Genomic DNA, 16,191 nt, shown 5'->3' with positions numbered 1-16,191 from the left:
TTTACATCTTGATTTTACATCTCACAGCAGCAGCTTACTGTAGTTTAACACTTCACAAAAATGTTTGGTTTCAGAATAAACCTTTAGTATATCATAAGCTAACTAGTATTTAAAAGACAAATATAATAGGCTATGGTAAACAAAGCTCTGGACATGTATTACACTCACTCTATGTTGAATAACATTTTCCTACGTTTTAAGATTTCTGTTCTCTGAAACAATTATGTTATTTTGTCCATTTTCTACCTTCTTTCCCCAGCAAAACTTGTTACATGCCACTGCTCTACTTCTTGTATGTAATCTTTGATTTGATGGAAAAGTACTGATTTATCCACTGTCTCCCTGTGAGAATGCATATGATATCAACCACTAGTGAAACCTGGAAAACAAAGATAAGGGAAGGCTCTGAACAGAGCTATTCACTGGGGAAACAAACCTATTCCTATGCAGTTATTAGAGGGAAGTAAAATAATTACAGAAATATCATGTTGTGCTTCAAACGGATGTCTAAGGCAGTTGTAAGTGATGTGATGTTGAGTCCAAGTCACTTTCAACACTGTTATCAGTTTCACCTCCCTCCTCATCACCTTCACCCCTTTAAAATAATTCCAAAGAAAAACTGTGCAAAGATTCCATTATTTTGGATGGTTACTCTGCAGAAATGCCAGTACTTGCTTTAAATCCTACCACTTTATCCTCACTCTGCACAGTGTATTCTGTAATAGAAAGACAATAAATCTTTCAGCCAGAAAAAAATCTGATAATTAGGACAATTTTTAAGAAAATATGTACAGTTTTACTATTGGTTTCCTGAGAATGCTTCTTGCCTAAAATACAGTTAAAAGCCAGACAATGTAGAGGGAGGACTAGAAAAGGATTCATTCTCATCACTGGGCCAACGATACAAAGGATATATCAATCTTTTATTACTCAGGCATTATGAAATGAAACGGTAGCATCAGGAACCAACTGCATTAGTGAAAGGGGGAAGGTACAGAACCATGGATTAAAACTGTCTTGATGCCATGTCCTCCAACGATATTTACCACCTAAAAAGCAGCAATAACAAAAGCTGATTGTTTTCCTCTTCATAATATGGTAGGTGAGATCCTTCTGGATTTCCAAATACCACATGTCCTCTTTCATCATACTTTTAAGAAGTTGTTATCTAAAGTACAAGTTATAACAGCTTTTATTCATTAATTCAATCAATGAATAACCACTGTTCTGGGCACTAGGTTATGACAGTGAAAAGACAGACAAATGATAGATAATGATTCTTAATGTCTCTTTTCAATCAGAATGTTCTTAGTTCTAGTCCTATTTCCAGTTGTTGAATGGATTAGCAAATCCAAATGACACACATCACCATTTCCCTCAGATCTGTTCTGTCTGCTGCATTTGTGAGTTCTGTAGGCATTATGGACATCTGATCAGATTCCCATGCTAGATACTCCATATTCCACCCCTTTATCAGATGACCAAACCCTGACTGTCTACGTAAAAAATATGTCTGGATTCTGAATGTTCTTCTGCAGTTCTGTGTCCTTTAATTTAATCTGGGCCTTAATTAGTAGCCACGCAAACTGACAACAAGTCTTTTAACTGGTTTCATCGATACCATTCTGTCTTAATCCCAGGCCACCTTGGAGCAACATGCTTATTCCACACTCCTGATGCTTCCTTCCATGTGGGGAAACAATTATTGGTATAACACTCGTGGTGTCTCTCTGTATCTTACTCACCTCTCTTAGAAAAGCTGAATTCAGTAATTATAATTAGTGGATCTGGAAGAAGAAATTAGGCATGCATGACACACCCTTGTCAAGCCTATAGCTTGGCAGCTGCCCAGTTGAGCACAGGTTGTCTCCCTCCCTGAACACTGAAAATCTTACTGCTGCAGCTTCCCAACAGGGGACCTGCAATTGTTGGATCTTACCTGTGACTGGTGAGTAACTTTGCTTATTTCAGGCATCCAGTACTAGGAAACACACCTGTCTTCTGATATGAACCACCTCAAAGGTGACTTCATGGTTTCTAACTCCCAACTATTTGAAGAATATTACAAATGCTGCAAACCCAAGCAGAGAGATGGAAGATCCATCACCTACCAGAGTTACCTCATTAACATAAAGGTCTCTCCCATATTTAAACCCCCTCATTTTCACCTGGGTGTCTATAGGATAAAATTCAAAACTCCTGGCTTAGCATATAAGTCTCTTAACTCCACATAAATTTGTAGCCAAATTTCCTGCCATCTTGCCCCTACCCACTTCCCACCTTATCTTACCATACGGCATCTGCTCCAGCTAAACAGACTTTCTCACTATTGTCTTGTCACCTGAGGCCATTCATCAGCTTGTACTTTGTGTACGAATATTCCCTCTAACAGAGAAACTCCTACTCAAGCCCTAAAACCCAGTCCAAATATCATCTCAAATTAGCACATTATGCTACAATTTATGTATTTACATGCCTGTTTCTCTCATTAGCCTATGAGTCCCTGGAAGGCAAAGACTCTCTTTTACTCATGCTTGTATTCTTAGTGCCTGGACAGGGCCTATAACATATTTGGATATTATAAAATGTTCATTGCATGAAAAATAATGAGAGAATGAATAGTAAAAATCATAAAATTAAAAGTTCAATTTTAGAAATAAAAATGCAAAATTCAGACCTTCATTTATAAAGATGAGAACATGCATGAAATAAGTAGGCTGATGACAACTTTCTAAAGACATGCTGGTTTTTTTTAATATAGCTTTTAAAAATGACTGTAAAATGACTACTTAATCTAACAGTATGGTGTTGAGCAAGTTGCATAATCTCCCCGTGGCTCCCTCCCTTCCACCCCCATTCCACCTGGAAACTCCTACACATCACTCAGCCTTCAATTTACAACCCACTTCCTCTAGGAAGTTTCTCTGAACCTTCAGACTATGTTTTGCGCTTCCCTAGGACTCTAAACTTCTCCCGGCACAATTTATTAAACTGCATTCCTGGAGGCAAAGTTTGCATACACCTTTTCCACACTTTATCCCCAGAATACAGCCCAGGGCCTGGAATAGCAGGCCATCAGAAGTCATTAGCTAAACAAATAAATCTGTGAAATTAGGAGTCTAGAATACATTATCTCTTAAATCTCTTCCAGCACGTTTGGAAATGTATGTAAGGAAAACTTCTACGCAAGTTACTGTATTGTAACATATCCATAAGTTACATTGGACTGACAACTTTATTTTTCAGTTCTTTCTCATCCATTCTTAGTTGTATCAATCATTAGTGAGGCCCTGCCTCTAACATTTGTGCCATTAGTTAAAAAGTTCTCCGATCTATCAATAAAGTGCAGTACTCCTTAACCTGTTCTTTGAAACTATATTGTAAACATTTCTGTTTATAAAAATGCATGCAACAGGGATAATCTAACCAATTATGACACATTTTCAACTTGGTACTCCACTCCTTCCCCTTCCTCTTTATTTTTGGTAAGGCAGAAGAGGAATGATGAAAGCTGAAGGCCACAAAGAGTGGACAATTGTTCAAAGAAAAGTTTGCTGAATCTCTAAGTGCCATGAGTGGCTTCTGAAGGACATACTTTATTGTTTGAAAAATGAAACATATTGGTTAAAAAAAAAAGGGGTTATTAAAATGCCTCAGTGTTCCCACTTCCATTAGAGAAGTAGCATATAAGTAACATTTTAATAAGGAAAAAAACAAATCAAACATACTGATGCCATGTCTTTTCAAGCACAGGTAACTATTATTATTGGGCACTTGACTCATCTAGTGCTCAGTTTAAAACATCTTTTCTAGGTTTTTCCCAACACCTAAAATAATTGAGGAAAAAACGGGCCCATTTGAAAAATTCCTAAATATCTGCACTGTCACAGTCTCATGCACACCATTTCTTGCCTACATAGCAATTTCTAGCTCTGGCTTAGGCCAGAACAAGGCAAACTAACCCATGGCCTGCATCTTTTCTCAGGGTAGGAGGCAAGTGAATCAAACTACACTTGAAGCTAGTACTGGCAGAACATTTTATTTACCCCATGAGGTTTTGAAATAATTTTCTGAGGGAACTGGTAAGCAATTTTAAAGCCTCTCCACCATCGTCCCCCTCCTCCCCCAAAAAACATCTCACTCCCTTATGGAACTAATTGCAACTAATGCTATGAAGGAAGTTGCTTTCTGAGGGTTTCCTTAAATCTTCAGAAAGAACTGGGCTTCATGTTTCCTTGTCTCTAGTAAGATAAGCAGGAAGAAAATGTAGGCACTGGGTGAAGTGTATAAACTCCTTTCCTAGAAGAAAAACCATGCATTCCCTGCTATGCCCAGAGAATTCAGTCACCTTGTGATTTGCTCTCCTGAGCAGTGCTGTGCAGCATTATCCTGAGTCAGTTTTACACATCATTCATCCTATCTTTCCTTCCAAAAAACAAAGGTTTTTAATCTTAGTTTTCTCATACCATAATTTTCAAATGCTTAAGAGCTCAAGCTTAGTATCCTCTAAAGTGCTTCTCTTTCCATTTTAAGATAAAAGTGAGCAAACAAACCAAAAATTTGGCCCAGTTTTACCATGTTTAAGAGGAAAAAACAAAGATATTAAAAATATCCTCTGCTCTTTATATACATGATTTATGAAAACACAAAATGGAGTTTTCTAACTACTAACAATTAGTTGAAAGAAAATTCCTCTCAATGGTATGAAAATCATCAGAATTGATAATAACACATTTTTAAAACATATGATACAGTTACAAGCTGTGTAATCTTTTTTCTGTAAATAAAAATAACCAAATGTAGGAAACATCTTCTCATTTAAAAAATCATAAATTGTAAGAGCATCTGCTTCACTTATTTTATAAAGACATGTGGACGAAGCCTGCAGGTCCCCAAATGAAGTCCTAATTTTCAAATGCTTTTATTCCTAGACAACATTCATAATGTCATAAGGGTATAATATAACTCAATTTAATTATTAAAATATGATTTTGTTACACAAGCATAATATCCAAAATGTTAAGAGATGCTCACTATGTGCTAGACATATATCTAAGTGCTTTACATATATTATTAATTTATTTATTCTTAAAATAACTCTAGAAGGTAGATGCTATAATCTTCCCTCTTAAAAGATCGAGACCACAAGACCACAAAGTATGAAGAGACTAAGGGAGCCAGATTTCCAGCGGGGCAGCCTGGCTCCAGAGCCCCTGCTCTAAGCTACTCTACCAGAGGGACTCTAATTAGTGTCCTATTTATTGGATTATAAAGAGTGCAACAATTTATGCCAAAACAGGGGAAAACATCAATAGTAATAGAAAAACAGAACTACTTGTCTAACATTTGTGCTTTCTAAGAAAAGTAAACCAAACTGACCCCACAACAGGAAAAAATAACAACTAGGTGTAATAAAATTAATATCTTAACATGAATCAAGTCAAATCAAATGCACAAATATATATTGTGCATCTATTATGGGTACAATAATATGTTGGCCACTATTGGGACTACAACTTACTATAAAGGTACAGTCTATGCCTTTTTGGGGTTTACAATCTAATTGGAAGATAAATTATAATAGATTCTGGAAGATGAAAACACATAGCTCTTTTCACAGTGGACACTTCAAAAGAATGAGAGGATGACGTTGTGTAGTGCATGAAAGAGGCACAGAGGTCATGGCTAAAGTGCCTTCCTTCAGTTGTCTGAAAGCATAGTCAAAGACACATAAAACTGTGTCAACTAGGAATGTGAGGACAAGGCGACTGTTATCACCTCCACTGGAAAAATGAAACTGTGAGTTCAGTGAAAATGGTAATGCATTCTCCTTATCAATTCCAAACCAACAATGAAGATATGCACGCTTTCACAACTGGCAGTTTGGTTCAAAGCAGAAAGAGAAGGGAATAAAATAAGGAAAAAGTTTCTCAAACTTGACATTGTCCAAACAAACAAAAAAAGGGAAAATTCAATTCCATAAACACTGACATTGGTGTTTAATAGAAGAGGAGACTTCCTATATTATGAAATACATACTTTTAAAATAAATAAATAAATGTTTTAAAATTTCCAGTGAAGGGCAACATTTGTGGAGTGGAAATGCCAGTTAAAGGTAGCTTGTGCTTAATTTACTGACAGCCTTTAAAATCAGTCTTCAATACTAAAATCCAAATTTGAGGTGATTTGGAATCTTACATAGTTAGAGAAAATGGATGAGAATTTTGAAAATGTGGAACCACTCTCAGTTTTTCATAGGAAAGATATTAAATAAGGCTAAGACTTTATCATACCAATCAAATTAGAAATTGGACACCACACTGCCTTTAGAATTTGGACAGTAGTTAATGAAGGATCGATTAAATTGTGCTCCTCATAAGCACACATATATTCCATGCACAGGGATGTGGAATACAGAGTCTTCTGTTCTTATTTCCCACTTACTACTACAATCCCAAAAAAAGAGAAATAAAATAGAATTAAATAAAATAATGATGATTACTTATAATTGTTACAAGCCTTAGGAACAATGAAATAATTAGCAACTGTAATCCAAGGATATTATACAAATTTGTTTTATAAATTTGACGTACTTATCTTTTCTTTAAGCTATTGAGGCACTAACTATTTTTCTGACATGAAATATTTATTACAGATATATTGGGTGCTTAATACTAAATAAAATTATTTTATATTCTCCTTTGCGAAACACACAAATTAAGGGACTTGCAAAAGTGATGCAGTATATCAGAAAAAAGTGAGATTAAAAATTTAATTTTCTGCAAATTCCCAACTTAGTTTACCTTTACAAATACCTATTATTGATATAATTGAGACACTACAATTTCATTTCACTACTATTTTCATTTAAAATATTATTGTAATCAGACAATGCTGAGGGTATAAATTATCACTGTACTTTATATGTACTCTGTCAAGTTTATTTCATTCCTTGAATTCTTCAGCATATATTTACATAATGCATTCACCAAGGACTTTCTAAATTAACCGCTTTGGAATCCACCCTGTATTAGATACTGGGAGGAACAGTTCAAGAGGGAACAGTGGAACGTAAAGTCAGGCACGTAGTATACATAAAATCATTTCCTGAAGTTCTCAAGTACTAAGGCGTAGGCGCTTCATCCTATTGTGTAGGTAAAATTGTTGAATTTAATGAAAAGTAAAACTGGAATTAGATATCTGAATCTGGGACACCATTTTTGGACTTTAGTGATAGGAGAACTATGGTGTGATAGCGAACTTGAGAAGAAATCTGCCTTAAGGCAACCTGATGAGGTGATCCTTCCTTACTCTGGGCGTATCTCTCTAAATGTATTCTTAACTTGATAAAACAACTATTTGTTTGCAGGTCTGCCTCCAACACCAGTTTGTGAGGTTTTTAAGTATAAGGAAAGCATCATTCATCTTTGTACTCTCCAGAATACAATTTGGTACCTGGCATTCTCTAGAAACTCACTAAATCATTGTTACATGCATGGGCATAAATATATGATGAAATGTCTTCTGAGACACAGAGAGTGGAGAAAGAGACTGCAGAGTCATTTTACACAGAAGTGCAATAGTGCCTACTGTAATCTAGCTATTACTTGGCACACAGAAGTTGTTCATTAAATATTTCTTACAGGAATTAATGCATGTGTGTATAAATGAATGAATGAATGAATCAGGTCAGTGAAGGAATAAATATATTAAGAAGAGAAATGGGCAAAGTCTGAACTTTGGAAATCTAGAGGAAGAAAAGCAGTCAGTGACAGTAGGAAAGGAATAATTAAAAGAAAAAGCAAGAAAATGGAGTGTTGGACTTCCCTGGTGGCACAGTGGTTAAGAATCCGCCTGCCAATGCAGGGGACACGGGTTCGAGCCCTGTTCCGCGAAGATCCCACATGCCATGGAGCAACTAAGCCTGCGAGCCACAACCACCGAGCCCGTGTGCTGCAACTACTGAAGCTCGTGTGCCTAGAGCCCATGCTCCGCAACAAGAGAAGCCACTGCAATGAGAAGCCCGAGCACCGCAATGAAGAGTAGCCCCCGCTCACCGCAACTAGAGAAAGCCCATTTGCAGCAACAAAGACCCAACACAGCCAAAAATAAATAAATAAAATACATAATCTTTTTTAAAAAAAAGAAAATGGAGTGTCATAAACAATAATAATGTGCTACAGATTCATTTCCAAAGCACGTTCCCATTATATTTTAATTCTGACAACAGTCCTGAGAGGTAGGAAGAGTATATATTATTATCATTGTTTTTTTATAGAGGAAGAAAGCTGAGGCTCAGAAAGGTTAAGTGACTCGGAAGAGAGTTTTTCAAACAGAAAGAAATATTTAACACTGTCAAATGCAGAAAATAGAATATGGACTGAAAAGATGTCACTGAGTTTGGCATGAAGTTCACTGGAGCCTGTGCAAAGTGAGGTTGGGAAGGACAGAAGAAGAAGGGTAGAAAAGCAGGTTGATGTTTAAGGAAAGAGATTATAAGTAAATATATTAAAATATATCATACCACATATGTAATAATCACAAAGGTACCACACATAAATTACATCACACGGGTATCAAGATGGGATAAAATTCAGGGTAGAAGAGGGAGACATGAATATCTTTTCTTCTTAGCCAAATGGACAAATTGCTTCCTATAAACTGATTTTCACTATACCTGATACATGTGCACATGAAAGTTTTCTTTGAAATTATTATTTTAAGATTTTAAATACCATTTAGATAAGACCTTCTTGATCAACTTCTAACAAATAATGATTCTCTCTACTATTTTTTAAATGCTTTCCATTCAAAAAACAATATTGAATATATTTAGAAAGCAGTAGAGGCATGAATGCTATTTAATATTCCAACTCTTCCAGCTCCCCTCTAACTTGAAAGTAGCTCTTATTAATGTCAATATTGAAGGGCCCTCGTAAAGCAAGTAATTCTATTTGAGGAAAAATTTCCCAAGCAGTTTGTTTTTCAAGTCAGCAGGAGGGGGGAAGAAAGGAAAGTGAAGAACCATTTTTCCTTGATTTCTCTAATGTATAAGGGGTAACACATGTAGAGCACTGGAAGAAACAAACACAAGTAAATTTTGGAATAAAATACACAAATATTCTTAAATGACTTCGTCAAATAAGCACAAATAAATCAAATTCTCTTTTCTTCTACTTCATATTTTAAATACTAAGTTAAATCTTTCACACACACAGGAACATAAGCTTTGGAAAGCTGTTTTCTATGATTTTTCTAAGTCACATCTACTTTAAGTTTGCTTAGGAAAAGATATATTTTTCTTAATATTAGAGTTGTCAGTTGTGGAACATAAATTTAGATGGTAAAATAAATTATTTTTGATAGGCAAATAATCAACAGAATTGCAAGTTAAATATGATACAACTTTTTACTCAATTTTTGGTCATATGCAGAGCAGTAAGAACAGTATGGTTTTTTTAGATAATAGAATGCAATTTATACATTGTTCTTTTTTTCCTTGCTGAACTCATCAACAAATAGCAAACCACACTGTGACTATGTCTACATATCACATAAACGTCTAGATGAAAAGTGACAAATTCAGGCCATCATCCAGCTATTCAAAAACATTTATCTTGATGACATTAAACATCTGGATGTTTCCAAATACCAAGATGTTTGATGTCCTGCAGATAAAATATCTTGATGAGTGGTTAAAATTTTCACTTATCTGTTGCAGAAATATGCACATTTCCAAGTATATATCTCTTTCTATTTCAGACACAAAATGTAATTTTAGCATAGATATAGTAGAAAGTTATAGGAATTGTCAGGTTTACATTTTTTCTTTTTTTGGTTACTGTTTTTCTTAATGAATCTCTGACAGAGAGAAACTTTCTTTTATTTTCCTTTTAGTTAATAAAATAGTTAATTGTCATTTTGACAGCGTGTAGTAAAAGGTAAAAGATTTGCAAAATGAAGGCATGGGGAGGTACCTAAGCTTTATATACAATGGTCCACAGAAACACTGTGTGTGGGGAAAACTTAACACAAAATAGTCTTAGTTGGTTGACTTATTATTCATTTGGAATGCTATATAAAACATTTCCTTTTCTCATTGTCTTTTTTTTAAGCATTTTGTTCTTTCTTAGCATGTCCATTTATGCCATTTAAATGAAATGACAGGAGTTCAAACTTCCTAATTTGATAATTTTGATGTCTCTAGTGATGATTTGGCATGAAGATAGTAGTCAACATGAATTCTATTTTTGACTATTCATTAGATCCTAATTTGCTTGAATCACTGAAGATTGGCTCTTACAACTTACCTGTCACATTTTCTTACTCTAGGTCTAATTGAAGAAAAAGCTATTCTTATAGAGGAAACAAGGCAAAAATTATTACAAAGTAGAACATGTATTTTGATTAAAAGCTTAAAAGAAAGGTTAATGTTCTTTTCAATTCCCACTACTTTAAAAATAATTCTCTGTAAACATTAAATACCATTTCTACATCTTATAAATCAAGATTTCTTGCATTCCATACTAGAAGAAGGAAATGAATGTTCAAGTGAAAAACAATTCCCTGAAAGCTGGAAACCATTATGGCAGTAAAATAACAGACAATTCATAACACATTTCAGCTCCCAAACACTCTACCTTTAGGATCACTCAGAACTGAGCCAAAGGCACTGATGACCACATCGGCTTTCAGGTGGACTATCTGATCTTCATCTTCATTCCAGTTTCCGGTTTCATCTTGCTCTGTCCGAACAAACTGCACAGCAACAATTCTCCCGCCTTTTACGATAACCTTCCGTGGGGACAGGAAAGGCAAAAATTCACATTTTTCTTCCTTCGCAAGCTCCATCTAAAATGAAACAGAATATAGAAAAACTCGAAAATGTTTCTTCTTTATTTAATATTTGATTTTTAATTCAATTATACATGCTAAAGCTTATAATGTTTAAATAAACATGAAGTTTTTTCTTTCACTAAAGCTGAGATTCAGTTATCAGCTATTCACATTTTATAAATCACTGACTCAGGAGAGTCTTAGACTGAAGTTGTCATGTGGAATTTTATAGATCATGGCATGACAAGATGCTTCTCAAGTTTTAGGTTGTGCATGCCCTACGGTTGGTGATGTGTGACGTTTCTCACTATAGTAGCCTGGTCTCCTTATGCTTTCATTTCTGTAGGTTAAGTTCTCTTTTTAATTCTGCATTATATGAAAATAAATTCTTATTATTATTACCAGACTGTATATACCTAAGCTGGAAAAAAGTCAATAAAGTGGGTGAGCCAGTCTCTGGAAGTAAGTGATTAGAATGGTAGGTAGGAAAATAGATTAGAGGAATTCTGTAGAACCAAGAAATAAATAAGATTTATTTTTACTTTTCGTGTAAAAATATACACGAAAATTTCAGGAAACAAGCATGCTCCTCTTGACAAATTCCCAGTTACTCCACATATTTCACATAATTTATTGTGCCATAAAATTAGGCACCCTAGTTTTTGTTTGTTTTCGTGCCCATAAAGGGATTTCTATTAAGACGGAATGTTGATGTTTATTTATTCCACTTACTGTTTTGGAGGAAATACAGGCATTTGTTAATGTGATCCTAACCAGTCTGTTGAGTAGTCTTTTCCAAAAGATATAAAAACATCCCACTAAAGAGGCTGAGAGGGTGTTGAGTCTTATTCTTTCCCTACCCCATGGAAGACAGGTAGATTCTCAGTTGACAAGTGAGGCTGAGAAAGTTGTGTGTGTAAGGCTTCAAACCAGGAATTATCTGGGCTACATCAAGATGAAAAAACTGAGACATAGAGTAACTTGCTCAACGTTGTTCTGAAGCCATGGACCCATCTCTCAGCGCTCTATCCGTAACTAGCGGTTCCAAACTTTACAGTGCATCAGAATCACCTTAGAGGGCTTGTTAAAACACTGCATAGGCCCACCCCCAAGGTTCCTAGTTCTATAGGACTGGATGAGTCCTGAGGATGCGCATTTCTAACAAATTCCTAGGTGCTGCTTTGCTGCTGGTCCAGAAGTGACACTTTGTGAACTACTGTCATTGTAGATTATAGCTGTCTCTGAACTCAACAGATCTATACCATGTATTCTCCATGAGACTAATATTGCCCATAAGGGAGCAAAATTGATTCTTGGGTAAGAAAAATTCTTAGATAACATAAAGCATAGAGCCATAGCTTATAAACAGATATACAGAATATCTAGTATAGTAAAATAACAGTGTGGGGGTAATTAGAAAAAAAATCTAAAATGACGCCTTCAAGGGCTGATAATTTTTTTTTTAATTTGAGAAATGCAATATATTACCAAATATTGGCATGAAGCTATTTCATGGCTTAAAAATTGGACTACCTAAGCTATTATCACACAATATTTTACTTTGCATTATAAAATTAAGAGGTTAGCAATAGCAAAAGTACTACATAAGTGGGTAGTGTGGGTGGTAAGTATACAGAACAGTGGATCTCAAACTGCTCATGGTTTAGAAGGAAAACAGAAGTAAGTGGAACTGAATCAGTTTTGAAACCCACTTCCACTGCTTATTTGGGATAGTTGCTGAATCTCTTTGACCTTCAAGTTCCTTATATATGAAAAGGGGATAACAATACCTAACTAATTGGTATGTGGTGTTGTTTAAGGCAATTCAGAAATGTAAAACACCTAAAGCAGAACTTAACATGTAGAAGGTGAAAATAAATGCAATTTATTTGTAGATGTCTTTTTCTGAATTCACTTTTTCCCCAAATCATTCTTCAATCTATTTAGTATCACTTGGCAATAGGATTATGACTCCAATAGAAAGGTAGCCCAACAACAAAGGTAAAAAAAGGAAAGGCCCAAGAAACTTGGACTACTCTTTAAATTTCTACAAAATAAAAATGTGCGATGTCTGGAAAGCAAAATATTCCTTAAATACCTCAAATTAAAAAATAAATAAAATATACCATGATATGTTTTCTGTATCACTTTTGTCCCATTTGCATAATGCAGTGCCTTATAGCTCAATATAAACCAGTTATTGTGTTTCAAAAATGTCAAGTGATGCTAAATTTTAATGATAATGCCAAACTTGACTGGATAACAATGCCAAATGTTTATGGTTTGAATAAATCAATACACGATGCGTATTTATAATAGTACTCCTCTCTGTGGAGGGCAGAAATAAAACCCTGAACTTGGCTGTACACATATTGAGAGCATGTCTCAGACTGATTTAGGGCCTGTTTTGTCCCATTCTACTCTTCTTAACTATGAATACTTAGACAGTATATATTATTAGATGTAGATAATCTCACATACTTTTTGCCAAATCTGGCATTTAATTTAGAAACAAAAACTGAACACTGCAAACAAATCAAAACTTTAAAGAATTTAAAATAAGGTTACCAAATGATTTATGCTTGAACATGCTTTAGTAGTACTCTTACCATGGCTTTTGACTAAAACCTATATTCTAAAACCTACGTAGAGTTATGAACATGAAGAAACCATATGTTAATGTATCCTTAGCTCATATCATAATTTTCCATATATGCCAGGGTTGATACCAAATATTTAGTATTCATGACAGCTATCTGACAGTGCACGGAAGTCAGCAGGTATATACATTGGCCCCCAAAAACACTATTCTAAAATTCTGCTTTTTTTTTTTTTTTTTTTTTTTTTTTGTCGGTACGCGGACCTCTAACTGTTGTGGCCTCTCCCGTTGCGGAGCACAGGCTCCGGACGCGCAGGCTCAGCGGCCATGACTCGCGGGCCCGGCCGCTCCGTGGCATGTGGGATCCTCCCGGACCGGGGCACGAACGCCGTGTTCCCTGCATCGGCAGGAGGACTCTCAATCACTGCGCCACCAGGGAAGCCCTAAAATTCTGCTTTTGAAACTTGCAATGTTATTTACTTTCTCAAACATTTAAGATTAGACTATTGGGCAGCAGACACAAATCACACTCCTTCCTGCTATTTTGCTATTAGGTACCTAGATTTTTCATTTTACATAAAAGAGGGGAAAAAAACTTTTAAAGGAAAGATAGAAAGACATGACAAACATATGTAATTATTTGGAAAGTATTGATATTATATTGAAAAAAGAACTGAGATAATAAGATATATCTTAGTCAATAGGGGAATATTAGGAAAATGAGAATTGAAAGTGAAGCCATATGTTAAGTGAAATATCCTTTGCATTATTTGTGGACAACAGAGGAATTTATTTTCACTGTTTAAGAAATCTGTCTGACAAGACAAAAATAATAATAATAAATACTTACATAGCAGCTATCCTTTAAGTGCTTTATACATAACTCATTTTAATTTTCACACAGGAGATGTGACACCTATATATTAGTTATTTTTTAAGTATTTCTTCAAACCAAGTTTGTCTCCCTGTTGTGGCTCAAAAAGCCAATAACACCCTGGATATCATCATGATTTACAGATTTATCAACCGACCTCTGGCACTCTGCTGCTTGCTGGCCTCACAACCAACACTTTGTGGGAAGAAGTATTATTTCCTTCCTACAGAAGAGAAACTGAGGATCAGAGAAACCAAAGGTATATTAAGAGATGGCAAAGCTTAGCTAAAATCCTGATATGGCTAGAACAAAATCCTGTGGTATTCAGTTTTATTCAAAGGCAGAAATTGTGGTATATTTGAAATAATGAAACTTTGTATGGTTCCAATTGTTGACTCTCAAAACAAGGCGAATTAGAACAGGAAAGGATCTAGCTAAAGGCAAATTAAAGATAAGGAGTTGGCTGGATAAAGGCTGCCTTCAGTGGGAAGAGGAAATCCAAGCTTCCTAGTCTAAGTAAGTTTAGAGGTACTATATAATCATGAAATACAGGAACCAAGGGATGGACTTATGAACCCAATATTGTAAATTAGTTAATGGAGACTCCGTGAATCCAGAGGAAGGATAAGTTTAGAACAAAGAAGTACTACTTCATAAAGCAAATAGTAGAAACATAAAACATATCATCTCAAGATATAAAGGTGGAAAATTAAAATAGAATTTAAATACATTTATTTGTTAGACAGTAAACTTCAAAAAAAACTCTTTAAGTACAGAAAGAATACCTTACTAACTTTCTATCCCCAGTGTTCAGGAGTGACATTCAAATATTTAACAAATGATGAGCACAAACAAATGAACATTCAGACAGATGCCTGGCAAATCAGGATATACTCCAGCTGATATGCCACATGGAAGGTTATCAAGTGAATTTCAGCCGTATCAGTATCTATCAAAATAACTGGCACACAGTAGACACTGAATAACATTTTGTTTACCAAAATGAATGACTAATATGAAAACCCAGAGGACATTCAAGCTAACAAAAGGAAAACCAATTAGTAGTATGTGGAGTCAACAGCTACTAAACATCCATACCAAAGCAAGGAACACAGAGCATGCAAAAGACATGCTACCTGACCAGAGCATCCTATGTTGTGAGTTTGAAATCAGAAAGCAAATGGTACTTCTCCTCCGTTGTCAGTTACACTGCCATATGAAAATGATGGACCAAAGTGACCAGTGGTCTAACCTCATGCTGTGGGTCTTAATATTTTATTGTTCAAATTAATCAGTCTTCTGGGCTAAGTAGTTCACAGATGTCAGTGTTAGTGCCTTTTAATACCTAATGTTTGTTAATGATCATTAATAATCAGCAGCTCAGAGTTTGGTATATGGACACTCCTGTTCATGGCACACATATTTATTTACTTGTTTGATGGAGCCTGTTCTCATGAGGAACAAGTGGTACATCAAGCAAACATACAAATATCTCTTGTCTTTTTCTCCACCAATAATTACTCAAGGGAATAAAAGACAAAAGCATCTATAAGGTTCCATTTTTGAGGTTCAGTAAATCAAATTGTTACTTTCTTTTCATACTGTATGAGGAAAGTGAAAAAAAACACTTCTTAGCTTTGATTTTTACCTCCATATTCAGGGATAATATGTGGTTGATGCAGAGTGAAATAAAAATAGAGTGCTATAACATGCAATAATGATCATCATTTAAATGATTAACTTTATGTAATATGATGATTTGGTCTGATTAATATTATAGGCATCATACTGTGGAAATTATGAAACAACTTAATTTGCTATAATTAAAAGCATGATGTCAACTCATTTTTAGATTGCATATAGGCAAAGTAAGCATAGGTTA

At 35.1% G+C, this 16,191-nt stretch overlaps 1 protein-coding gene across 2 annotated transcripts in view; it reads right to left on the bottom strand.

Moving 5' to 3' along the window:
• DPYD (dihydropyrimidine dehydrogenase) overlaps positions 1–16,191 on the bottom strand; it is an 815,412-nt gene that overhangs the window by 438,884 nt on the left and 360,337 nt on the right. For both annotated transcript variants that reach the window (XM_082655551.1, XM_082655550.1), the window contains exon 11: positions 10,641–10,851. In XM_082655551.1, the coding sequence (XP_082511677.1) occupies positions 10,641–10,851 (211 nt within the window). The remainder of the gene's footprint in view (positions 1–10,640; positions 10,852–16,191) is intronic.

This window comes from Grampus griseus, assembly GCF_964374135.1.
Source record: "Grampus griseus genome assembly, chromosome: 1".
Lineage (NCBI taxonomy): Eukaryota > Metazoa > Chordata > Mammalia > Artiodactyla > Delphinidae > Grampus > Grampus griseus.
The sequence above is the reverse complement of the archived record's forward strand: the minus strand, read 5'-3'. Positions and strand labels throughout refer to the sequence as shown.